Source organism: Lissotriton helveticus, chromosome 3_1, assembly GCF_964261635.1.
Source record: "Lissotriton helveticus chromosome 3_1, aLisHel1.1, whole genome shotgun sequence".
NCBI classification, from domain to species: Eukaryota; Metazoa; Chordata; class Amphibia; order Caudata; family Salamandridae; genus Lissotriton; species Lissotriton helveticus.
In genome coordinates, this window is record NC_136061.1 from 163,386,082 (window position 1) to 163,412,336 (window position 26,255).

The following is a 26,255-nucleotide window of genomic DNA, read 5'->3' on the forward strand; positions in this document are numbered from 1 at the left end:
GGTGTCTAGCAAGGGACTTTTTTCGGCCAGCTGAAAGTCTATTGTATTTGAAAACGAGGACATATTTTGCAGGAGCGTGGCGCCTACATTTTCTATTTCTGCACAATTTTAAAATCTGAAATAACTGAAACCTCGAATCTTAGTCCTATTTTAAATAGCCATGTATAGAACCAAAATAATCTAAACGTGATGCTAATAATCTCTATCCTGCTGGATATTTATTTTAGAATAGGCTGCTTGCTATAAATAAAGACATTGAGTATAAAATCACAAGAATGTTCAAAACTGAATGTATATCACCGAATCATAACTTAAGATGTCACTCAGTTTTCCTTAAACTTAACAGGCACAAAACAAATGTTGCATTTCTAAAAGCAGACTCTCAACTGATTCATCAGGCAGTCTGTAGTATTCAAGCAGTCAGTCACTCTCAGCCTTAAGTCCAAACCGGAGTGTGATCCTGGACTCTGCCTTGACACTGCACACCCAGAACAGAGGAGTTGAATTAAAGCTCCACCAATCCCCTTCTTTGGCTCCTCGCGTAATCATCCTTAATTGATCTTAATCAAGAATGATTGGGCCATGCCAACTCATTTTTCATGCGCCTTTTTAAAAAGAAACTTTTATGTTTACTGGAAAAAAATTGTTTAAACAGTATGAGTGTAAACGCAGTACCCCACCCACAAACAAAAGTAAAACAACATTGCTTCCATCCAAATTAAGGTTGGCAAGGGGGCTGTATCTTTGCACACGTGCAACAGCCAGAATTATAATTCAGAAGTGATACCAAGCTAGAATAGTGTCATTTAATACTATGTTTACAGATTGTTTATTAATCACCATTCTTCTCTCAAACAGTCTCTGTTGTTCAAGCCCTCTCAATAGAGAAAAAGCTACCCCCATGCCAGACAAAAATAAAAGAAAGAAGCAGGAGGAATTCAGCTAGGTCTGGACCCAGCGTCCCTCTGTAGCATGGACCCAGCGTCCCTCTCGGCAAACCTTCAGGGTGGCTTAGCCAATAGACTGGACAAAATGCCCCTCTCAACTAGAGAAAAATGTACGTTGGGGCCATGCCTGCCTATTTTTTTTATATTTCATTAAATATTAAATTCAAGTATAGAAAACACTCTAAAATATTAACAAAATACAATTAACAGATATACCCCCATACTATTCACAGATCGCCCATCAATAACCCACAAACTCAAAAGGTGCAAAAACAAAGAAGAAAAAATAAATCCTACATATAAATCATTAAATGCAAAACACTCTCATATTTGTCTCAGCATTTCATGACATTCTCCTTTTTCGATAGGGAAACCAGATTCAATATCCACTCATTTAGCAAGAACTGTGCAAGTAAGGAAATTCCTGGACTTTGAAGAACACCTGGAAGAAGAAAGAAAATTCTGCTGACTGCTGGGGTAAGAAGGCTTAAGGGTTCCTCGCTCTGCTGGTACTCAGGGACCTGAACTACTCTACAAGTGTCAATTCATTGGCCCGTGTTGCTGCTACAGGCATACAAAAGGAAGAAGGATTTCCCGCTCTGGAGAAGATCCAGCTGGCCAGTTAGGACCGGTCACCTTTATTAATCCTACCTAAACATGTTAACTTTTGCTTTCTAAAACTATTGAGGATGTCTAAACTGGTACAGATACCTGTGTGATTCACAGGGGCTCCTCAGAACACAGAGGGATGGCCCACCATTCACAGTAGAGGCTAAAGATACTGGATGGTGACAATTGATAGTATTTAATAAATACAGTGGATCTCCCCATCTAACTTACATCTAGCAATGGAGCAATGGCTAGGCAATGGTTATGTTACGTTAGAGTAATATGGTGCTGAGAGCTGTGAAGTTGGAATTGTATTCACCTTGGTGGCACTTGCTCACAATGGGGGACAGAAGCAATGATGATTCTGTCATTGGATACAAAAAAAGTGATTGACTTAGTGGAAATGCCATTTATGTTTCATGTTTTAAGAAAGATCGGCCAAGGTCCCGAGATGTCTACTTGGATAGAATTGCTTTGCAAGGATCCCATGGTGATGATACGATACATTGACACAGCCTTTCCCTTAACATAAGGGGATTACCATATCACCATTTCTTTATGCCCTTACTCTGGAACCCATTGGCTCTTGGATAGGTAGAGACACCTTGGTTAACAGTGCGAGATGGAGCCCAGAATGGAAAGATAGAAAATCATTACGTGACAGACAACAAAAGGGCAATAAGTAGACTCCTTAAGAAGTTTAGGATCTATGGATAGTTCTCAGGATTTAAGTTCAATTGGGACAAGTCTGGCATATTTGTTGGTAATGAAAGGCAATGGAGTCATAACAGGAGCTATTCTCCTCCATGATTGATGCTTAGAGTTTCAGAAACTTGGGGATATACATGACCAGAGACAAAGGTAGGTTCTGTTAACAACATTTAGGGGCACTAGTGGCCTGCTTTAGGAGTGACAAATGCAAAAACAACAGTTGATGGACAGAATGCAGAACAATGTCATACATTCACCCCAGTACAGAAATCTGTCCCCATTTGTCCCACTCTGGTGACAAATGCAAAAATAACAATTGATGGACAGAATAGCAGTTTGGGCTAGACTGTTCCCATTGGGCGCAGGGTCAAGACTAATTTGCATTTGGCTGGGCCCAAACTAGAATGGCATGGTGAGCAAAAAAACAATGGATTTAGGCCCAGATTTCTGTACTGGGGTGAATGTATGGCATTGTTCTGCATTCTGTCCATCAATTGTTCTTTTTGCATTTGTCACCTCGAGTGGGACAGGTATGCTCAGACGTGAGTCCCGTGCTCTCCATATCACTGGAGTTAAGCTATCCTGGCTGATGAGGGCTGAAAGCCCGAACCCGGTCCTTGGATGCTGGCTAGACCCGGAGGTATCAGAGCGCTTTACATGAGGTTCCACGTTGTTACAAAGTTACATTAGTTACAAGTTAAATTTGTTGCTAGAAAACATTTAAAGAGCATTGAGGTACTGGTACGCAGGCTAGGGCTACATGCATAATCCTGCTCTTCACTCCTGAGGGAATCTACATTTGGCTATTTCAACCCTGATCCACCATTGGGCTCTTGAGCAAAAAGCGTGGAAGCGGATTACTGCGGGTCATCTAGCCTATGCAATACCTTAAACCCTATCTGAGGGTAGACCACAGCCACCAACAGTTGAGGAAACTGCCCAAGACTGAACTGTTCAGGGTGGCATTCAGCTGAAGAGCTGCCTGAAATGACAGGTAGTGACTAAGGAATACCCAATAGGGTAGTTATGGAGCTAACTTCTGCATAAAACTGAAAAGTATAAAAAAATAAGAAAGGCATTTCATATGGGAAAGAATCGCAGGTTCTGATTGCAATTGAGCGAAATGAGCTGAGGAGCTTTTGAAGATGTACAAATAAGAAAAGTAGATATAAAGCTGCCAAATTTACAAAGCATTATGGAATAGACACTTGTTTAAGAAACGTTAGAACTCATGATTTATGTACCTGATCTTCCCATTTGTTTTTTTCATGAATGCATTATCTCTGAGGATAACTATGTTCTCAACGATTCCTCGCCCAAACTCGCTTCTGCGGACAGGACCCAGGTGACACAGTATGCGTGAAGGCAGACCCCAGAAAGGAAAAAAAGCAACCCACCACAACACCACTTAGACTGCTTACCAAATAGGATCCTGGCGAGATCACCACATTTGTGTTCCTTTCAAATGCTACCTCTCTTCTTCAACAAAATGGGATTTAAAGATGAGAGACTTAACCATAAACCCAACATTTTTCCACCAGTGCCATCAACCAAAACTAACTAATAATAATAGGCTACCAGGCCTGCAATAGCTTTTTTATGAAAACTGCCTTAAAGGAGTTGAAATATAGCGTCAGAGAAGAGGCAGAGACACTGCATCAGTAGGTGGCATTTATCTTGTAGATAACATCCTCTTGTGTGCATCCTGGGTTGTGTTGTGTGTCAAGGGTCGTCTTCCAGAAACCTTGCACTGGATCAAAGCAAAACAAATCCAATTAAACCAATATTGATGCGTGTGTAGTGGGGAATGAAATAAACCGTATTTGCATCAAGGATATATTTTTAAAAGGATTGTTCAGAAACTCTTTCCATCACACAATTATTTCTAAGGAATTAACAATGTTTTGTGAATTTCAAACTTTTGACTTTACATTTTGGTAAGTATGAGTAAAATTTAGGAGGTAATTTGACTAAATCAAATCAAATTCTTTCATGGCTATTTCATATGATCTTCCCCATGAAATCAGTTTAATACAGAGATTGAAGTACTTTAGAGTATGTGTTATTTTTTTCTCGTTCCTCTGCCTGAATTTACAGGCAATAAAGGTATCACTGGGCCGCAAACACTATGGAGAAGTTGGTTGAGTTCTATGTAAATGCATTGCACTATATTTGCTGAACGTTGACTAATGGCAAATGATATTATTTACCTGGAAATGTCGGCATATTTGTTAACCGGTATTAATAAACAAATAAATAATGGAGCTGAGTTTTTTAAGATGACATACAGGACAAATTGTCTTCCACAATTCAAAATATTGCGCGCACTATTGCTAGATTACAAATCGATCATAATTAGATTACTCCTGAATCCCTGGACTTTGCCTCTTGGCTCTTAACTGTGTTGGATTGTTACCATTATAAGCGCTATATTTACTCTGCGCAGAATTAGTAACCTTTGTTAAATAGGATTTGTTATAAATTGTTTATATTTTCAGGTTTAACTCAATTGAGGTAATTCTGTGTTGTACAGCCGTTGTTTATTCTTGATTGTTTATTTTGCCTCGCTGGTACTTAAGAGGTATTTTTGCTTATCAGTGTATCAATCTTCTTTAAATAAATTATATTATGAGTTTTTTAAATGTAATTGGAGACCAATAAAGGGATATTAATGTTTAGGAATGTTTCGACAAACCATTCTTCCATTTTTGGCTTGGTTCAAAAAAGTTCTGTAATATGCACTGTAGCGAAATTTAATTTCTCCACTCCAAATCACACAGAAAGCTAAATACTGAATAATGATTTACCCTGTGTTTTTTACTAGCTATATAAATAGGACCCTGCTACAGCTCTCTATGATAACGAGACTGTCATATTATATTTACCAATCAGGAAGCCAAATAGATTAAAAATAGATTGTCAAAAAAACCGTTGCAAAATACGCACCAACGTTTTGCTAATCAAATCGGGTTTTGTCAACCAACTTCTATACAAACAGGTTTGTTTGCAAATTAACATGTTGCGGGGCATCACAGAATAACCTTCGTAATTAACATTTATTTGCTGAAATCACAGGAATGGTGACCTGCATGCTACAGCAGGCCTCCATCCCTGTGAGTAAAGCAGCTCGTGTTCATTAAAGGAACCAGTTCGGATGGGAGTAAAAAAGGTTTTCAGTTTTGGAAAACTGGGAGCAGGAAGTGGTCCCCCGGATCAACAACCACCACCATGGAGGCTGCAAAGGGGAAGGGTCCAGCTTGGGAGTCGGTAACTGTTTCAAGGTTTGCTAACAGAGCTGCAGACATCAACCATTGATAAATACTCTACTGTCCTGCAGTTTGGAAGGAATGCCGCTTTCATACCGCTTCCAAGTGTGGGGCACTAACCCATTTTGCGATTCAGAAATTCTTTAATGTGGTAAGTACATAAGGGAAAAGGAATTTTGCAGTCACAAACCTTGTGATTTTTGCTCAGGATTTGTGACTGCAAAATCTCTTCGCACCTCTGGCCCATATTCCTTATAAGTCCAGATGAATGACGCGATTTGTCGGCCACTGTCAAGCTTTGGGCAAAATATTTGTGCATTTGGATTGCCTATACTTTCTTGCACTTTCTTTTAAATGTTGAACTTGAATGCAGTGTGCAAATATCATTGGCAAATATTTTGTTAGATGTGTTTTAAAAAATATTTTTGTTTTCTGCGTGGCTTAGAGATGTGCTAAACTACCTCCGATGTGGAGACTTGCCTACAAGAGAACGCGCAAAGGCAGTTCATAAGGAGGCCCAATTTTACTCCATCGGACCACTGCTGGAGAGCCTGGAAGAAGTTCAGCCGCTCACCGGGGAGAAAGTTAGACAGTCTTTCCTGGACCTAATGCCATATTACAAAGGTAAGTCTAAATGTGTTGGCACATCGGTTATAAGACACTGGGAGCTGGTATGCTGTATTTATAAGGAATATTTAATTCATATATTCGTGTAGTGATGGTAGGAAAAGTCGACCTTGCACACAAATCTGACAGTATTTCTAGCTGTGGTGGCATCCAGTCACACTAGAATCTGTAGCTTTACCCTGATGGGTTGCCAAATCTCACTGTCTTTTGTGACGTGGGTATTTTGAAATTCAGCTGTTGATCATCTTTTTTTTTTTACCTACTTTATACTATATATTTTAGTTTCCCCACCATAGATCTAAATCTCGCCTAATGTTGCTTTCTAACAGTAGTAGTATCTAATACGGAGTGCTCACCTGCGCCTAATTCATGTTTCCCTAAGGCAGAGTAGTTGGTTCTGGGATGTGTTCACCTTTGGTTGGTGCTACCTGGTACCACTGCGGTGTTTCTCTGCAAATGTTACAGAGATACAACATAATTACCAGATTCCCTAGTCTAGAAGTAAACTGACCACAACTGTCCTGGCCAACCTACCATTGCTAATCTGAAATCTTTGTGGTCCAATAATCCCATCTAAGCTCTTTTTAGGTTTCGCCTGTCGAAAGCTGCGCAAGCTGCGTTTCGCGCAGGCGAAATCTTATGTCTACAGTGTGTGTGTGTAGTCCCACCCCTCTGTTCCATTGGCTAGCTCCATAAATAGAGGCTAGCCATTGGAACAGAGATCTGCCCGTCAATGCCGGAGCAGATTTGTGGGCGTTCCCGAGAATTTTAGGCTTTTGCCCACGTCATGCAGCGGTGGGCGGATGTTTTTTTTTTTTTAAAATGTTTGTGTTGGCCATTTTTAACGTGTCGTTTGCAGGGGTGGGTTGCGTGATGTCCCGCTGTCCGTTCCCGCTCCCCTCCCTCTGTCCGTGTGCCCGTTCCTGCCCCCCTCCCGCTGTCCGTGTTCCCGTTCCTGCCCCCCCTCCCGCTGTTCGTGTTCCCGTTCCTGCCCCCCCTCCCGCTGTTCGTGTTCCCGCCCCCCCTCCCGCTGTCCGTTCCCGCCCCCCCCTCCCGCTGTCCATGTGGAGGGGAAGATGTGTACAGAGCTCACCCTCCCCATGAAGGCTCGTAATCTGCTGGGTGAGTACCTATCGTGACCTACATTCACACGAACAAGTGTGAGTCCCCGGCCTTTTGTTCTTGCATTGCCTCATAATCGGCTTCTACTTTCGGTGTGCCTGGAAGTGTGGTGGAACAAAGGGGGGAAGCTGCGGTGCTCTGCCTGGTACCCATCCCTGCTTGGAGGGGTCTCGGTGCTGATGACGGCGCAGGCCCGCCTGTCTGGCAGCCTTTGTTGTGGCACGGCGTCAGTGCGCCCCTCATGCCTGCTGGTGAATGGGCTCTGGCCAGTCATGGCTGATGTTGGCCCGGGAAGCAGTGGGATTGGCTACAGAGCAAGTGTTATTGTTGGACAAGTGTGGCCTTTGTGCACTTTAGTGATGGCACGTGTGTATAGCGCCATCGAGCTAGAAACCAGAGCTTTCCAAGTGCCTAACAAGAGTTTATGCCACCACTTACAAGCATGGTGGCTGGCCACACCAACATGTGTGTACTTTTTGTGAGGGGTGTAAAGATCTTGTCTCGTGGTTGCTTGGGCTGAGCCGTGTGTTGTGATACTATGCGTCACACGGTGATTCATAAGGTAGTGCGCAGAATTTGAGTATCTCTGGTGGACTTTGGACACAGTGTCACACAGCTCAGCCTTTCAACTCCTGACATCGTTGAGGGGTTAGCCATTGTGATGTCACCAAGTTGTATGTCTCTTATGGCGTCATGGTTTCAGCTGGTGTGAGATTGTGGGTATTTATGGAACACGAATTGTCTTCCCAGGATAACTTTATATATTTTTTTTATGATGGGCCATTTCATACGCACATTAACATGATCCAAGTGTTGTGTCATTTCATCTCTATTGTGCAGAATTCACATGACCTCTTCCCTTGCGGTTTATGACCCCTTACTTGTTTTCTGTTCAACAAAACTCACACCTCAGTATCTAGAGAACCCGGGTGGTCCCTGAGCAAGCACAATTCGAAAAACCTGAAGGCTTCCGATTTCCCTATGGGATGGGAGACATCACTGTTGTGCTCGTAAAACACACAAATGGACCTTTAAAAATAAAGATGTGGCCCCTGAGGATGAGGGCGTGCCCCCTCTCCCCACGCGCACCCTCGCTTGCTCTGGGGTGTGCTTGGTGATTCCAGCGCCACGGAGCGGTGTGTGTGGGAACAAAAGCCCGGCCGCCGAGCCCTGTGTTTCTTTGTCTGCCAAACACGTGCAGGCGCTGGCGCACGCACTGTGTACAATACAAAAGGCAACACCGGGGCGGCCAGGCCGGCGGGCCCTTCCTGCAGCTCCCGAGCTCGGATCCCGGTGTGTTGGTTGTTGCTAATCGGGGAAAGCCCTCCGAAGTCCTGGTTCCCTCACCTGGCCCGGGGGAGTGTCTGTCTTTGTCAGGACTGACGGTCCCGGATTTCCAATGCCTGCGTCTTTGCGGGAATATAGACAGGGGTTGTGAGCCGCTTTCACCAGGTGTGTGGAAAGGCTATACAAAATGAAATGCGATACTTCTTTAACAAAAGAAAATGTAAACATCAGTCTCGCGTCTCACTTTTTAGGAAACACAATAAAAGCCGAGGAGATGGTAGGGCGATTGGGAGCAGCAGGTCAAACGTGTGTTATTTTTTTCCAGGTGTAATATTTACTTTATCTAGCAAGTTTTCACCATTAACCTCTTCTTGAGTGCACCCGTTGATGATATTTCTCTTGAGTTTGGAGGAAGTCCATTGGCGCCCTTTAAAAGTACATTGAGGGGGCTCGTCGGCCTCCCCCCCAGCCCTGACAGTTGACACGCAGAAGCCCTTACTCACCGGTAACTTGTTCACAGCTGTCTGGCCTTCCCCCGCTAGGATCCACCGCCCGGGGGTACGTAAAATGTGCAGGCGTCGGACCTGCCGAGGCAGGCCTGGCCTCGGAGCACGTGAATGACGACACGGAGGAATGCAGAGCTATACACATTCCCAAAAGCAGCCTGGACAATATAGTTTGCTTGTAACCGCACTTTAGTCATTCCACATAAGGTGCACGCCCACACAACGGAATCTAAGCTCTTTTTTTATTTATTTTTAATCTGTCGTTTTATTTTCCAATATTATTGTGTCCAGGTGGTAGGTTGTATTTATGGGTGGGGGTCAAGTGCAGACCATGACAGCATCTGCTTTTGCGCTCGTGGGCCGTTGAACCCTTCACAAACCACCACATCCTAGTTTTTTTCAGTTTTTAGGTTTCGCCTGGCGTCCGCTGCGCAGCAGCGTTCGCGCAGGCGAAAACTTTTGAGAAGAGTATGGTGCCTTTGTCACGCCTCTCACTTCCATTGGCTAGCTCCATAAATGGAGGCTAGCCATTGGAAGTGAGATCTGTCCGTCATGGTCCGAGGCGATTCGTGGGCGTTCCGGCGATGTTTTTCTCATCCTGCCCCTTTTAGCCCGTCATGCGGCAGGGGGCGGATGTTTATTTATTTTTTTAAATGTTTGTGTTGGCCATTTTTAACGTGTCGTTTGCAGGGGTGGGTTGTGTGATGTCCTGCTGTCCGTTCCCGCTCCCCTCCCGCTGTCCGTGTGCCCGTTCGTGCCCCCCCTCCCGCTGTCCATGTTCCCGTTCCTGCCCCCTTCCATCTGTTCGTGGTCCCGTTCCTGCCCCCCCTCCCGCTGTTCGTGTTCCCGCCCCCCTCCCGTTGTCCGTTCCTGCCCCCCCTCCTGCTGTTTGTGTTCCCGTTCCTGCCCCCCCTCCCGCTGTTCGTGTTCCTGTTCCTGCCCCCCCTCCAGCTGTTCGTGTTCCTGCCCCCCCTCCCGCTGTCCGTTCCCGCCCCCCCTCCCGCTGTCCGTGTGGAGGGGAAGATGTGTACAGAGCTCACCCTCCCCATGAAGGCTCGTAATCTGCTGGGTGAGTACCTATCGTGACCTACATTCACACGAACAAGTGTGAGTCCCCGGACACCGACAACGGTAATAAGCTTTCTTATTGGCTACTCGGCACGTTCATTCCATCTATGCGTGCAACCACGACCATCTGGATAGTTGTGTCATACCAAATACATGGCTCTTATAATGGAGCACAAGAGAAGACTGCTCATTGAAGCCCTTGGGGCCTCCTGTTCCTCACTTAGGTAAGGACCAACGGTTTCTATAGAACCCGACATGGCCTATGCCCCAACCCATAACCGAACACCAGGCCAGGGCTAGACCACCTGCTGAATTCATTTTGCTTGGCCAAATAGGGACAGGTTAACGGTGCAGATTTGTACAATGAGCGTGCTCCAAACTGAAAGGCATCCGATTAAACTTACAGGCCTGTGTGTCGTATTTCCTTCCTAGTTGAAAAGTTAACAACGCCACATGCACCAGATATAAGTAGTAGTCATCTGCATTAAAATGGTATTTGTTTCGAAATATGCCTGTTAGATTTAGAATATCTGTATTACGTGATGTATAGCCGTATGTTGGGTTTTCTGCAGCTAGTTTGGCCTCCCAGTACAAATCGGGTTTTACACCTCGTCTCCCTGGTTTACAAGATCCTATTGTTCTTTTTGTATTATGGTAAGTAAAAGAAGTGTAAGGATAGTTGGTGTTTTGTTGCTGATAATGATGTTTTATAAGTTTGTTGGTTATGGCTGTACAAGGTTATGCCTTTCTCAAAATTGTGACACTGGTGATCATGTCTTTGGGATACAAGGCATTTTTTCAGGAGACTAACAAAATAAACTAAGTGTTTTCTACATGCTCCTATTACATACAAAACAGCTGTTAACATGTAGATGGCAGGGCCCTCTTTTTTGTAGCCAAAATGTAAAATAGCTTAATTGTGCATGGTGTCGTTTGCAGGGGTGGGTTGCGTGATGTCCCGCTCTGCACAAAAATAATTGCTCTGCCCGATTCATGCTTCCCGTCGACACTAACTCAATCACAGTTTGTCCAGTACTATAAGTGCCATGATTATACACTCTGGCCATACCATCTCCACCCCCCTCCTTACAGTTTTCTGTAGCCAACAATTAACTGTGCAAGCAGACCTATCAGATCGCTACATCTGCTCCCTATCTAGAAGTAACCAGTTCCTATAGCTACAGGCTATCGAACTCACACTATCCAGCACAAAGCAGTGTGAGTCTTCTAGGGAGAGCATGGTGTGTGGGAGAGCATGCTGTGTGAGAGGCAGCAGTGTGAGTCTTCTAGGGAGAGCATGGTGTGTGGGAGAGCATGGTGTGTGTGAGGCAGCAGTGTGTGAGAGGCAGCAGTGTGTGAGAGGCAGCAGTGTGTGAGAGGCAGCAGTGTGTGAGAGACCTTTTATTTATGTTTTGGTTTTTGAAACATAAATAAAACGCATTGTTATCTGCAATATCATTAGCTCAAACTCGCGTAAATACGCGACCTATTGCATTGCAAATGCTATAGGTCTCGCATTTGCGAGAGATTAAGCTATTGGCATTGTAAATGACAATGCCATTTATTTATTTATTTTCAAAACCAACACATAAATAAAAATTGTCATTTACAATGCCAATAGCTCAAACTTTTCAAAAGGCGAAACCATTGCATTGTAAATGCTTGTTTAAAAATATGAGACCGCATCACTGCAAGCCCTCACACCTCATGATCCCCTCTTCGACTTCTTTTGTGCTATGCGTTTCATGTGCTTATGAGTAATATCCTTATTTTTCTAAGATAAGTCAATTTTCATCTCAGGAAGCACTGACTCTTGCAAGGACCTCACTCTTCTGCATGCTGCTACAAAATTACTTTAAAACCCCAGGGCAGGAATATTTTCATGGTCAGGGGCCAGTTTCTCAAAGGGCCTCCACACTCCGCACTGCTGATCGGTGTCCCATTTCACCAGGACACTCCAATGCAAACGATCATAATAGATGCCCCTCTCTAGGGATGTGGTGCTTACATGGGTGCCCTACAGACACAGGGATTGTGGTTGTCGAAGGAGCAACTATACCACATCAACATGCTGGAGTGGCGGGCTGTCCATATAGCCCCCAGTCCCTTTATCCATTCATTCAACCAGCGCGCCCCTGGTCCAAACGAACAACATGACCTAGATGCACAACCTAAGCAAGGGGCACTCTCTCTCGCCCCTTTCCCTCAAAGTGCAGGCCATCTGTAACTGGCTCATAGCGAGGAAGTTGACGAAGTCAGCGATTCATCTGCTAGGAGTCCCGAACATACAAGTAGACTCTTTGAGCTGAAATTTCGCCGACACACACGACTGTATTTGGCACAACGTCATACAAGACATTTTGTTGAGAATGCGGGCAGCCGCAAATAGACCTGTTTGCAGATAAAAGTGACCGAAAAATGTCTAGACTACGCATCCAGTTTCTACCAACCAGGAACAAAGGGGAATACCCTTTTGATAAACTGGTCCGAGACATTTCTCTACGTGTTTTCCCCTGATTAACCTGATCCCGACAGTCATCAACAAACTGTACCAAGCCAGGACCAGAATAATCCTAATAGCTCTGGAATGGCCTCACCAGTGGTGGTACCGGGATCTCCTCCACCTGTCCGAAAGATCACACAGGAGACTTCCATGCAGACAGGATCTCCTCTACAAGCTACGCAGAAAGGTTTTTCACCACCACCTTCCTCCACTGAGCTTGACAGCATGGCTCCTGAAGTATGGACATATAAGCCTTTCTTAGGAGTGTATTGACATTCTAAAAGAGTCCAAACGGCCATCCACCAGACTTTTTGAGTAAAAGAGATTTAACATGTGGTGTGTTCAACAGGAACTCCATCCATTTCTGGGGCAGGAAGATGTTGTATTATCTTATATTCTACATTTAGCAAACTCTGGTCTGCAATTCTCATCTATTAAGGTTCATATCACAGTCATTAATTCTTATATAAAGTCCCCCACCAAGAGGTCATTCTTCCCAGTTCCTGTGTGAAGGATTTATTAGAAGGATTGCAGAAGGTATTCCCACCTGTTGTAATGCTTCTATCTGTTGTCTCAGGAGCTTCACGGATACAGAAGAGAATTCCACACCTTCACCCTATCACCACAATGTGTTATGTACGACACAAACACAATGAATGATGACCAGGGGGAAAGAGGGAAACAAAACGAGGAAAATAGGGGAAAACAAGGTTTCAGCAGTCTTCAGCGATATCAGATATTCTGTACGTCAGGACAACAGGACAGCTGTGTGAAGAAAACACAATATGTTAACATCAGACCTTCTCTGGACTGTATGGGATTATCACTAGTGTGACTATTAGGCTACCTGAATCAAGGAGACTGTAATCATTAAGAATTCCCTCTGGTGTTTGACTTCTGCATATGAGTATTCCAGAGTGGTAAAGTCAGGATTCTAACATATAGAAAATAAAGGCTGTTATACTGGAGCCAATACATACATCCGTATCTCTCTACAATAGGAGATAGTCTCACCTTATCAGGAAGAAACTTAAGCCTTGTAAATACACTTCATTAGATTCAAAACGCTCTCCTGACCGGTTTGTTAATAATATCACAAACCGTGTGAAACAGCCATAGAGCGCAAACAACATAAGATGAGTCTCAGGAACTCTGAGAAGTAAATCAAAAGATAATACCCGATAACTAAACAAACAAGCTACAATAACGTGTAGCACCGACCTTCATATAAATCGGCTTAAGAATTCCAAAACCTGCCCAGACTAGGAAGGCAGACAAACAAAAGAGGAACGGAGCTCAAAACGCTACACGAGCGTCGGCAGAAACAACAGAAGTAATGAAGTCGGACTGGAACCGACCGTACTCACAACTTGGAGAAATATCTTTTAGACAGAGCCTCGCAACCGCAAATGCCACTCGTAATGCCAAAACCTCCTCGGACGCCCTTCACCGTGACCCGGAACGAATTCAGGAACTAATCCGAACGCGAAGCACTTCCTAGGGCGCAGGGCGGTCTCAAATAATAGTGTACCGTGCATGCGCTATTTCCAGCGCATGCGTGTCGCTGGGTCTACTTTCATTTTGCCAATCAGTCTCTGTGACCTTTTGCCAACCACGACTGTTTGCATCGCTACAGGCACGACAGAACACCCCCCCTACAAGGGCCCCCACCGGTTTGGGTTTGTGAGGATAGCGCCTATGAAAAGCCTTGACTAGGCGTGGGGCATGCACATTACCAGCAGGTTCCCAAGAACGTTCCTCGATACCATAGCCCTTCCAATGTATCAAATATTGAAGACGTCGTCTCACCCTACGAGAATCAATTATAGCTCCTAGTTCGTATTCTGTATCGGCATCAACCAGTATGGGAGCTGGGACCGCAGGGAGACGGGTACCAGGTTCTACAGGCTTGAGAAGGGAAATGTGGAATACCGGGTGTCTTTTCATAGAGTCAGGAAGTGTTAATGTAAAGGCAACGGAATTCACTATTTTGCAAATAGAAAAGGGGCCCACATACTTGGGTTTAAACTTACAGGAACCTTTCAAGGCTAGATATTTAGATGACAGCCAGACTGTATCCCCTATCTTGTAGTCAGGTTCAGGTTTCCTTTGAGCATCTACCCTTGTCTTGTATGCAAGTTTAGCTTTATCCAAATTGTCTTGTATTTTTGTATGTACCGTTTGTAAATGATTAACCAAATCTACAACGGCAGGAGTATTACAGGAAGGAATCAGAGGCAAGGGCAATTCTCTAGGATGGAAACCGTGAGAGCCATAAAAAGGAGTATACAGGGTGGAAAAAAGAATGACTGTTGTTATAGGATAATTCAGCAACCCATATCAACTCATCCCACTCTGACTGTGTCTGTAGTGTCTGGCATCGTAGGAACTGTTCAAAACATTGGTTAACGCGTTCGGTCTGTCCATCTGTCTGTGGATGATGACTGGATGACAGCCGCATCTCTATATGTAATGCTGAACACAGCTGCTTTCAGAATTTGGATACAAACTGTGTTCCTCTGTCTGTGATCAATACAGAAGGAAGATTGTGCAAACGGACAATATTATGTAAGAACACCGTGGCTAGGACATGAGATGAAGGAAGACCTGTCAAAGGAATGAAGTGTGCTGTTTTGGTAAACATGTCTACCACTACAAGAAGGGTAGTATTCCCGTCCTTGGTGCGAGGTAGCTCGACAATAAAGTCCATCGACACTGTATGCCATGGTTCAGAAGGAGTGGGTATCGGTTGTAACAACCCCACTTGTCCTCTATGGGAAGCCTTCCCTTGTGCACATATGACAGGTACGTACATAGTATGCAACATCACTAGCTAACTGAGGCCACCAACAGTACCTTCTTACTAACTCAAGTGTTCTTTTATATCCCGAATGTCCGGCGATTTCCTGAGTGTGACACCACTCGAGGACTTGTTGCTGAAGAGGCACCGTTGGAATAACTATTCCTCCTTGGACATATTGTAACCCTTCCCTAATCTGAGGTGTGTGTGGACTCCCTAATAGTCGTATCGAGGGATCTTGCTGGGCATCTCTTATTTGTTGCATGAATTGGTTTTCTACTACAAGAGCGCCTATAACCTTGTGAGGACTAATGATAACAGGGGGTTTTTTCCATAGTAAGGGGTGGTTCAAAGCCAATACGTGACAAGGCGTCTGCCTTTCCATTCTTTTTTCCTGCTCTGAAATGGATAACAAAGTCATATTCACTGAAGAACTGGGTCCAGCGTAACTGTCTCATAGATAAAGGTCGGGCTGTCTTAAGATACTGTAAGTTACGATGGTCGGTTAGAACACTGACTGTATGGTGAGTGCCCAATAGATATTGTCGCCATTCTTCTAAAACTTTCTTTATAGCAAGGAGTTCTCTTTCGCCGACAGCAAAATTGATTTCAGCAGGGGAAAGCTTGTGGGAATAGTAGGCAATAGGATGTAATTCTCCAGTGCTCGCATCTGCTTGAGACAATACTCCCCCAACTGCCACTTGGGAGGCATCGACTTCTACTACATAAGAACACTTGGGATCAGGGTTCCGCAATATTGGTGCTTGGGTGAAAGCGGTCTTCAGCTGTTCGAAAGCAGCATTTGCTTCTTGGGACCGTAGAAAAGGAACGCCTTTGCATAATAGTTTGGGTATAGGGGCGACTACTTCAGAAAAATGATTGATGAATCTTCTATAGAAGTTCGAAAACCCTATGAAGCGTTGGACATCTTTAACGGTTGTAGGAGGAGGCCATTGTAAAACAGCGGCAACCTTTTGAGGATCCATTTGCAAACCTTGGGCAGAAACAAGATATCCCAAAAAGGCTACTTGACGTCTATGAAAGAAGCACTTGTCTAACTTACAGAACAACTTATTATCCTGTAGTTTGCTTAACACAGTTTGTACATGAAGGATGTGCTTGTCTTGTGTTTGTGAGTAGATGAGTAAATCATCAATATATGCAATTACACATTTATCGAGGAGTTCTTTCAATACCTCATTTATAAAATACTGGAATGCGGAGGGAGCATTACATAGCCCAAAGGGCATTACAAGGTATTCATATAAACCGAATTTGGTACAGAATGCAGTTTTCCACTCATCTCCATCTTTAACTCGAACAAGGTGATAGGCACCCCGTAAGTCAAGTTTTGTGAACCATTTGGCTCCTTTAATTTGATCGAGTAAAGAGGAGATGAGTGGTAAAGGGTACTTGTTCTTGATTGTAACAGCATTGAGTGATTTATAGTCTATGCAACATCTTAATCCTCCTTCCCGTTTAGGGATAAAAAAAAGAGCAGATGAAGCAGGAGACCTGGACACCCGGATAAAACCTAACTCAAGCATGGTATCAAGGTACTCCCTCAAATATAAGTTTTCTTTTTCCGTTAAGGAATAAACTCTACTGGTAGGTATACGTGCCCCAGGTTGTAGATCTATACGACAATCGTATACCCTGTGAGGGGGTAGAGTGGTAGCTTGTTCTTTATCAAAAACCGTTTGAAAAGAATGATATTCAGAAGGCAACATAGTATCGGGTGTGTCTGGAGTCAAATTTTCATTCCATGGATGAACCACGTTTACAATGTGAGACACCGTAGGAGTTTCTGGTAGTTGCGAGGTACACACCATATTTGTATCAGTCATAGAATCGGTTTCTTTGATGTGGTCCTTACAACCCTCAGATAAGAAAGATACTTGGGATTGTTGCCAATCAATACAAGGATTATGACTTCGTAACCAGGGGAGTCCTAACACTACAGGAAATTGGGGTGATTGAATTAGATCAAAAGCCAATACTTCCCAGTGGGTAGAAACACTTAGTGTCAAAGGAATGGTAGCATGCGTGATGGGTCCTGATTTAAGTGAACTCCCATCTATAGTAAAGACCTCTTCTTGGACTTCCTTTCTTACTTCAGGTATGGCATTGTCTTTGGCCCATTGTTTATCTAGGAAATTACCTGAGGCCCCAGAATCTATCATAATAGATATATTTATCATGGTATGGTTCCAATATAGTTGTGCTGTGACAAAGAAGTGGCCAGTACGTGACAACAGGGATGAGACCATGTGTTTGGAATGACCCGATGGTGCAGTCTCTTTTACCTTCGGGTCTACTAGTTTTCCGCCCTGCAGAATTGTTTGGGTTTCACTGGACATTCTCTTAAAAAATGTCCTGCTTTCCCGTAATATAAGCATAATTTGTGATCTCTTCTCCTCTGTTTTTCGGATTCACTTAAAGGCCCTTTAATGCTGCCTATCTGCATAGGTTCGCTCTCATCTGTCTTAATCTCACCTTCTGCTTTCTTCTCTCGATTTCCTGTTCTGGTATAGTCAAACCGGATTCTGTCCTTTCTTCTCTCCCCTAATCTATGATCTAATTTAACAACTAAATCAATCAGCTCTGTAAAAGGTCTCAGGGGGATTCACGACATAGGCTAAGGCGTCTTTAAGCTCTTCACGCAACCCTTTATAAAAAAGAGCTCTACGTTTTTCCGTAGGCCACTCTGCTTCAGCAACAAGTCTATTAAACGTAGATATGTAAGTGGTTATGTCTTTTGAACCTTGCTTAAGATTGAGTAACTCAGTGTCTGCAGCATGTGTGAAAGTATGCTTATCAAATAATTTGCGGAGTTCTCTTTTAAAAGCCTCATAATTCAATAACAAAGGATCATCCTTCTCTATGAGAGGTATTGTCCAATTAGCCGCTGACCCTCCCAAATAGGAAATGACGAACGCCACCTTGGCTTGGTCGTTAGGAAAACAAGCTGCCTTACAAACGAAATGCAACTGACATTGTGTAAGAAACGCTGCACATTTAGTTGAATCTCCATAAAAGCGCTCAGATGAGGCCAAAGGGATGGACTGCGGGTTTACTACGAGTACTACAGGAGGAGTAGTACTAGAACTAGCCCCTTCTTCTCTCTCTCGCTCTCTATGCAACCTGTCTAATCTCTGTGATAGAGCTTGGGTCTCTTTTTGGAGATTCCCTATCATGGTGGTCAAATCCGTAAGAGTGTGTTCCATGTCGCTCAGGAGACAAATATATAGGAGGCTGCGCGTTCTGTAATGCTTCTATCTGTTGTCTCAGGAGCGTCACGGACCCAGAAGAGAATTCCACACCTTCACCCTATCACCACAATGTGTTATGTACGACACCAACACAATGAATGGTGACCAGTGGGAAAGAGGGAAACAAAACAAGGAAAATAGGGGAAAACAAGGTTTCAGCAGTCTTCAGCGATATCAGATATTCTGTACGTCAGGACAACAGGACAGCTGTGTGAAGAAAACACAATATGTTAACATCAGACCTTCACTGGACTGTATGGGATTATCACTAGTGTGACTATAAGGCTACCTGAATCAAGGAGACTGTAATAATTAAGTATTCCCTCTGGTGTCTGACTTCTGCATATGAGTTTTCCAGAGTGGTATAGTCAGGATTCTAACATTTAAAAAATAAAGGCTGTTATACTGGAGCCAATACATACATCCGTATCTCTCTACAATAGGAGATAGTCTCACCTTATCAGGAAGAAACTTAAGCCTTGTAAATACACTTCACTAGATTCAAAACGCTCTCCTGACCGGTTTGTTAATAATATCACAAACCGTGTGAAACAGCCATAGAGCGCAAACAACATAAGATGAGTCTCAGGAACTCTGAGAAGTAAATCAAAAGATAATACCCGATAACTAAACAAACAAGCTACAATAACGTGTAGCACCGACCTTCATATAAATCGGCTTAAGAATTCCAAAACCGGACTGGAACCGACCGTACTCACAACTTGGAGAAATATCTTTTAGACAGAGCCTCGCAACCGCAAAAGCCACTCGTAACGTCAAAACCTCCTCGGACGCCCTTCACCGTGACCCGGAACGAATTCAGGAACTAATCCGAACGCGAAGCACTTCCGAGAGCGCGAGGCGGTCTCAAATAATAGTGTACTGCGCATGCGCTATTTCCAGCGCATGCGTGTCGCTGGGTCTACTTTCATTTTGCCAATCAGTCTCCGTGACCTTTTGCCAACCACGACTGTTTGCATCGCTACAGGCACGACACCTGTATGTTCTTCCTCTCCTCCTTGGTAACTAAATGTGGTTCTTTCGAAATGCATGGGTCTCCCTTTCAAACCTATACATAAGGCATCCTTAAAGACGTTACCTGGAAAGCTACTTTTCTGGTAGCTATTACTTTGGCATGCAGAGTCAGCGAGAGTCAGTCTCTCTGTGCCAAAGAGCCTTACATGGTGTTCCATGCCAGTGCATTGAGTTTTCTCCCCAAGGTAGTGTCTGATTTCCACATCAACCAGACAATTTCACACCCTACATTATTTCCAAATCCTTCCACACCAGCGGAAAGAGAGTATTGAAATTTTATTTAGACCAGACCAATGCCATCAGACATTCTGACCATCTGTTAATTATGGCCCTATGAGAACAGGCTTCGCCTCAGCTAAGCAACCCATTTCTAGATGGATAGTTTCTTGTACCTATTCACCTACCAAGTAGCCCAAAAAAAAAGAAATTACCTGCCAGACCCAAAGCCCACTCTACAAGGGGCAAGAATCCCTTGATCAAGGATAAAGTGCTGCTCTTATCTTATTAGACCTTACAGCAGCCTTCGATTCTGTCTACCACGATCACTTGATTGGCCACCTCCAAAACATGGGTTGGTGGACTCGCTCTTGCTCTTTTAAGCTCTTACCTGCGTGAATGGAAGCAATCAGTAGCACTCAATGAATTCAACTTTGATTCCTTTTCCTTTCCCTGTGGGGTTCTGCAGGGATCATCATGGAGTCCGACGCTATTTAACCCCTTGTCTGCGGCGGTAATTCCGCCGCATCGCTAGGGGGGAGGGGGGCCGCGCGGCGCCACCATGCTCGTGACGGAAGCACTCCGTCACGAGCCTCGGGCGCGCTGTGCTTGTGACTGAGTGGTTCTGTTACGGCCCCGCCCGCTCAATGGAACACTCAGCGCAGGCGCAAAATCGCTGCCCCGCAGGCGTAAAATCGCTGCCCCGCAGGCGTGGCGGCTGGGCCGTGACGGAACCACTCCGTCATTAGCACAGCCTGTCCGAGGCTGGTGACGGAGTGGTTCCGTCACCAGCACCTAACGGGTTAATATTTGTTTCAGGTCTGGCCGAGTTAATTATATCTTTCGGATTCTTGCTTACATCCTATGGCGATGACACTGAGATCGTTGTCTCTCCGACCAAGAGTTTGCAGGGCACTGGCATGAGATTCCATAACTGAGTGTGGGCTGGAAGGGGTGGAATGACTACCTGACACACCTCTTAATCCTGACTACAATGATCGCCTGTCAGAAGATGTAGGTTTAGGAAATGACAATCAAATCCTAGAATTGCAAGGTAGTAATGTTGCGATGTTGGGAGTTGCGAATCAGTTAACTGATATAACCAGACCACATAATGATATAAATTCAGTCCCCTTCCCAGTACATACTACGGCCAATTCTGTGATAGAACGGGTATGTTGCAGTACAGGTCCAATACCCACTAGTTTAGATGTATACGAGAAAGCTGACACAACACAATGTGAACTGCAAAAATGTAAGGAGAGGTTATTATCGTGGGACATAGCAGGACTCCATGATAAATTGAGTGATAAAGGATGGTTGTCTTTTGTCAAAGAATATCCGATAATATGTCTCCAAGAAACTTGGGTAGCAGGAAAAAATGTACATATTGAAGGCTACCAGAGTTTTATTATTCCTGCAGTTCCATCAGCTAGCGGAGGAGCAAAAGGGGGTTTGGCAATTTTTGTTAGCTTGACACTTGTATGCCATAAAGTTGAACACCATTCTGGTAACAGTAATATTCAGGTTTTAGAGTTCAAGAGGGGTAAAACAAAACTTGTACTGATCAACTTTTACAACGCAGTGAATCAGTCCGGAGATTGTCATATTGAGTCTTTGCGTGAATTCCTAAGGGCAAATGTCGGTTCTTTGCCTCGCCAAAAGATAATAGTAGGTGATTTTAACACACATTTATGTGGGAACCCTAGCATGACAATTGTTGGTCAAATGGGTTGTAATAGTACGGAAGGAATTCATTTTGATCACTCACGGAGGGGAACAGAACTAAATGAATTGTTGAATGAAAATAATTTCTTTATAGCAATGTCAATAGTATCGGAGCTAACTGTTTTCCCAACCCCCACATTTAAAGGTCACGCGACAGGGACATACATAGACCATATTTTACTATCGGCAGACTTTGTTAATATTGTTGAGGATTTCTCGATTCAATTGAGCATTTATAGCGACCATAACCCTATATGCATTAAAATGGGTGAGAATACATTTGAAAAACGCAATCCCCGTGAGGATCGAGGTCTTATAAAATGTACTAACGGTAACCGACGCTTAAAATGGTCAATGGTGGATTGTGAACAGTTTTACTCCTCTATTAATAATGTGTGTAACTATGAACTGTCAGTATGTACATCTCCTGTATCAGCGCCATTACAAATCTTAGCATCTTTCAAGGAGATTGCCAAAAAGGTGGAGTCAATTTTAACGGTACCTACCAAAGGGAAAGTCAACCCAAACAGTAATCCAAAATGGTTTGACAGTGATTGTTCGAAGGCCAGTCGTGAACTTAAAAAAGCACTAAAAATAAAACCTAGAGACCTAATGCTTGTCAGGGACTTGCGGGTTAGGTACAAGAAGTCATGTGCCAATCGCAAGCGAGCGGTTAAAAAAAAGTCTATGGGAGTCTTTGCTAGACCCTGAGACTTTGAAAAACAGCTCGAAGTTCTGGGAGATTATTAATAAGCCTATATTTGACCATACTAGCATTTCCAATGTGGGCACTAACATCCCAGAGGAAGAATGGATTAACCACTTCAGCTCTATTTTTAAAAATAATGAGTCGCAGGCAGAATATAGACTAAATGAAAGCAGTGAAAATGTATTGCTCTTCTCAATTGATGAGGTAATAAAGGGAATTGAAGGGCTAGCAAACAACAAGGCCCCAGGTCCTGATGGCCTTCCTCCTGACCTTTTTAAATCTCGTATAGTACTTTGGGCACCGGTCCTTACAGCAGTACTTAATGCGGCTGTGTCATGTGGATGCCCAAAATCATGGGGGGTATCTACTATTGTGCCCGTATTTAAGAAAGGAGACCGTAACAGTCCTCTCTGCTATAGACCAATATCCCTAATAAACTCCGTGGTTAAAGTCGTGGGAGGAGTAATTTTGAATAGATTGGTCAGGTGGTCGGAGGAAAACAAAATAATATCCTCAATCCAATACGGATTTAGGCCTGGGCATTCTACGATCTCTCAATGTTTAAATTTATACCTTATCATTGGGAAGTATACTAAGGCCCGGCAAGGAACGATCCACATGGCGTTCATGGATCTTTCCTCGGCTTTCGATTGTGTGAGTCGCGGGAAGCTCTGGGGCGCCATGGCAAAAATGGGTGTGGACCAGAACTTAGTTAATTTACTAGAAGATATGCATTCTGACACTAAAGCGAATGTCAGATACACACAAGATCTAAATGTGACAAAAGACTTTGGAGTGTATCGGGGTGTTCGACAAGGATGCATCCTGGCCCCGTTCCTTTTTAACCTCTACATAAATGATTTGGAAGAGCACCTTTTAAGTACTAATACAGACTACCCGTACATTGGCCGAAAGGGACTGCCGGTTCTGCTATATGCGGATGACGCAGTCCTTTTATCTAGGACCGCCAATGGACTTCAAATTTTATTAGACTCCTTTTTTTCTTTTATGAAATACAGAGACTTAAGCATTAATAATTCTAAATCCTACATAATGAAGGTTGGCCAAGGAAATAAAAAACCAAATCGCTTAAATGTAAATGGAGTACAAATCCCTGTAACAAACACATTCTCTTACCTTGGGGTCCTTTTTGACACTCAATTAAATTGGGGACCCGTGATTCAAAAAAAGAAGGGAGAGGTTATCAGGGCAAATGCGGCTATAATGGACTTTTCCAGGAAAATGGGAAACAGTCCAGTAGCTGCATTACTCCAACTTTACCAGGCCAAAAGTGTTACTATAGCATGCTACGGTAGTGAAATATGGGGATATGTTCCTCTGGAAGCCCTAGAGATAGTTGAAAATAACTTTCTAAAACAATTATTAAGGGTTCCCAGGGGTACGGCAAATTTCTCTGTGCATGAGGAATTGGGGGTCCCCTTCATATGTGACAAAATTGCAGTAAATCCCCTATTATGTTGGATGAATTATTGGCTAAATGACAACATACCACTCACCCAACTTATATTAAGAGAAGCACTCACATGGGATAACAGGATGAAGGTTCCCTGGTTAACGTACTTGTATAAGTGCTTTACTGATTTAGGTCGTCCTGAACTTTTCTTATTTCCTGAATCCATTACTAAATCGGATGTTATTGCGGTCAAGAAGGCTTTTATTGATTCTAGATACCAGGATAGGGAGTCATGTGAATTAAAAAAAGATAGTGTACGAAATCACGTACTAATAAAAAGTACATTGCTTTTGGAACCGTACCTAACATGGCAAATATCTAGTTATGACCGTTTTCTATTGACAAGGTTCAGGTTTAACCTGTTTCATTTACTGTTGGCTGTTCCTAGGGGATCTCATCGTGGGCAAGTGTTGCCGGCTTGCGGCTGCGACGATAAGTCTCCGCAAGACCTGGCACACTTTGTTTTTTTGTCCCTATTATGTTATACCGAGGAAGTTATATTTAAAACCCTGCTTGAAAAAGCTGAATTTTCTACAATTTCGCCCTGCTCTACACTTCCTTCAGCTGCTAAGAAGTGAATACACCTTGTATATATGTAGTTTTTTAAAACTGGCAATGAAATTCAGAAACAGTATGGAAGGTTAAAAGTATTGATATATGAATTGCTATTGCCTGTTTCTTTTAAGGATTTTTTTAAACATTTTGAATGCTTAATGTAGATCTGTTTTGTTTATGTCTCTATTTTTATCTGATTTCTTCTTTTAATGAAGAATCGTGTTAATAATTGTATAATGTAAATGCTTTTATGGTTGTCAATAAGAACAACCGAATAAAGTTTCTTGACTTGACTTGAGTGTGAGCAGTCAATGAGTGGATGGCTTATAACTCAACTTCACAAGACCGAGATCATTCTATTTGGAATGTCAACGTCACTCTGGCCTTCTTCCTGGCGGCCACCTGAACTAGGATCTTTTTCCACTCCTGTAAGAAAGGTCTGTAACCTGGGAGTGTTGTTGGATGACCAACTCACCATCGGAACCCAGGTCAATGCAGTTACATCATCTTCCTTCTACACTCTGAGGACTTCTAAGAAAGTTCTGCCCTTTATAGCATCGGAGCTTCACAAAACAGTTGTGGCATCCATGGTCCTTTCACAAATTGACTACTGCAAAGCTCTGTCCATAAATATGCAACAACAACATATAAATACATTTCAAAGTCTACAGAATGCTGCGGCTCGACTGCTTTTGGGCATTCCAGTCGGTCTAACCAGCACTTAGATAGCTGCACTGGCTGCCTGTCAGACAAACAGTCCTCTTTAAAGCTCTTTGTATCACATTTAAGGGCAGGACTAACTGAAGAAGAAATTCAAGTGGCACTCCTCTCAGAGGACCCTAAGATCCTCGACTGCAAAAATGTCTCTATCTCAAGATTTAAGTTAGCCTTTTGGGGAGGAAGAAGCTTCGTCAATAGTGCATGCAAAATATGGAATGCACTACCTCTCTATCTAAAAGCCATCAAACATTAATTGCACCTGAGCTAGAAGTTATTAGGTATCAATTGAGCTAGCACCAAGGCACCTTCGGGTAGGCTGTTAAAACGGTAAATGATGCATTGTCCATGTGAAGTAGGTAATGAGATCTCTGTTTTATTCATTAGATCTCTTCTTAGTTACAGATGACCAGATGTAGTTAGATCCATAGGGATAGAGAACCACAGTAGGAAGAGTGTAATAAGTAAAAGTACATTACAACATATACCTACGCTCAAGGACTTTTGCCACTGTGGCCATGTCATAAAACCTCTTTGGGAGTGAAAACCTGATCATAATACAAGTATCAAAGACCAACCTGGCTGAAAGGCCGGCGGTGAACCTGTCGGGTAGAAGTTTGACAAGAAATAACTTAAAAGCACCCTCACAAGGCTGCTCGTTTGCTTCCTCTTTCATTCGGACAACAAATCCAACTGCTCAGTTTGGCAGAAAGCGCAAGTTTAAAGTCTCAATCTGAAATCTGTCTCATGGGAAAAGCATAGAGGTCCTAATACCAGAGGTGAGTACAGATTTATGGCACACATGGCTACATTTACATTCACGTTTGCTTGTCCTTCCTGTTTTGAATTCCAACTGAAAATATTCACAAGAACACTCAAGTGTTTCGTCATAATGGAAAGAAGACGAGTTTGTGCGTTTAGTGACTCATTTGTTTTGTCTCTGTTGTCTTCCGTGTTTCTATTTTGTGGAGTATTCATGGACTATAGATGGTTAGGCCAGCCTGGGTTGTTACCTGGAGGCACCATCTGTTAGGCATTTGTTGCTGTGCCGAGCCTCTGTTCCTGCATGGCTGTCCCTGACCCCCCTCCCCCCTCACCCTCCC

General features: G+C 43.5%; 1 protein-coding gene across 2 annotated transcripts in view; it reads left to right on the forward strand.

Annotated features, from left to right (window-relative positions):
* KCTD7 (potassium channel tetramerization domain containing 7) overlaps positions 1-26,255 on the forward strand; it is a 201,566-nt gene that overhangs the window by 76,840 nt on the left and 98,471 nt on the right. For both annotated transcript variants that reach the window (XM_078679472.1, XM_078679470.1), the window contains exon 3: positions 5,979-6,157. In XM_078679472.1, the coding sequence (XP_078535598.1) occupies positions 5,979-6,157 (179 nt within the window). The remainder of the gene's footprint in view (positions 1-5,978; positions 6,158-26,255) is intronic.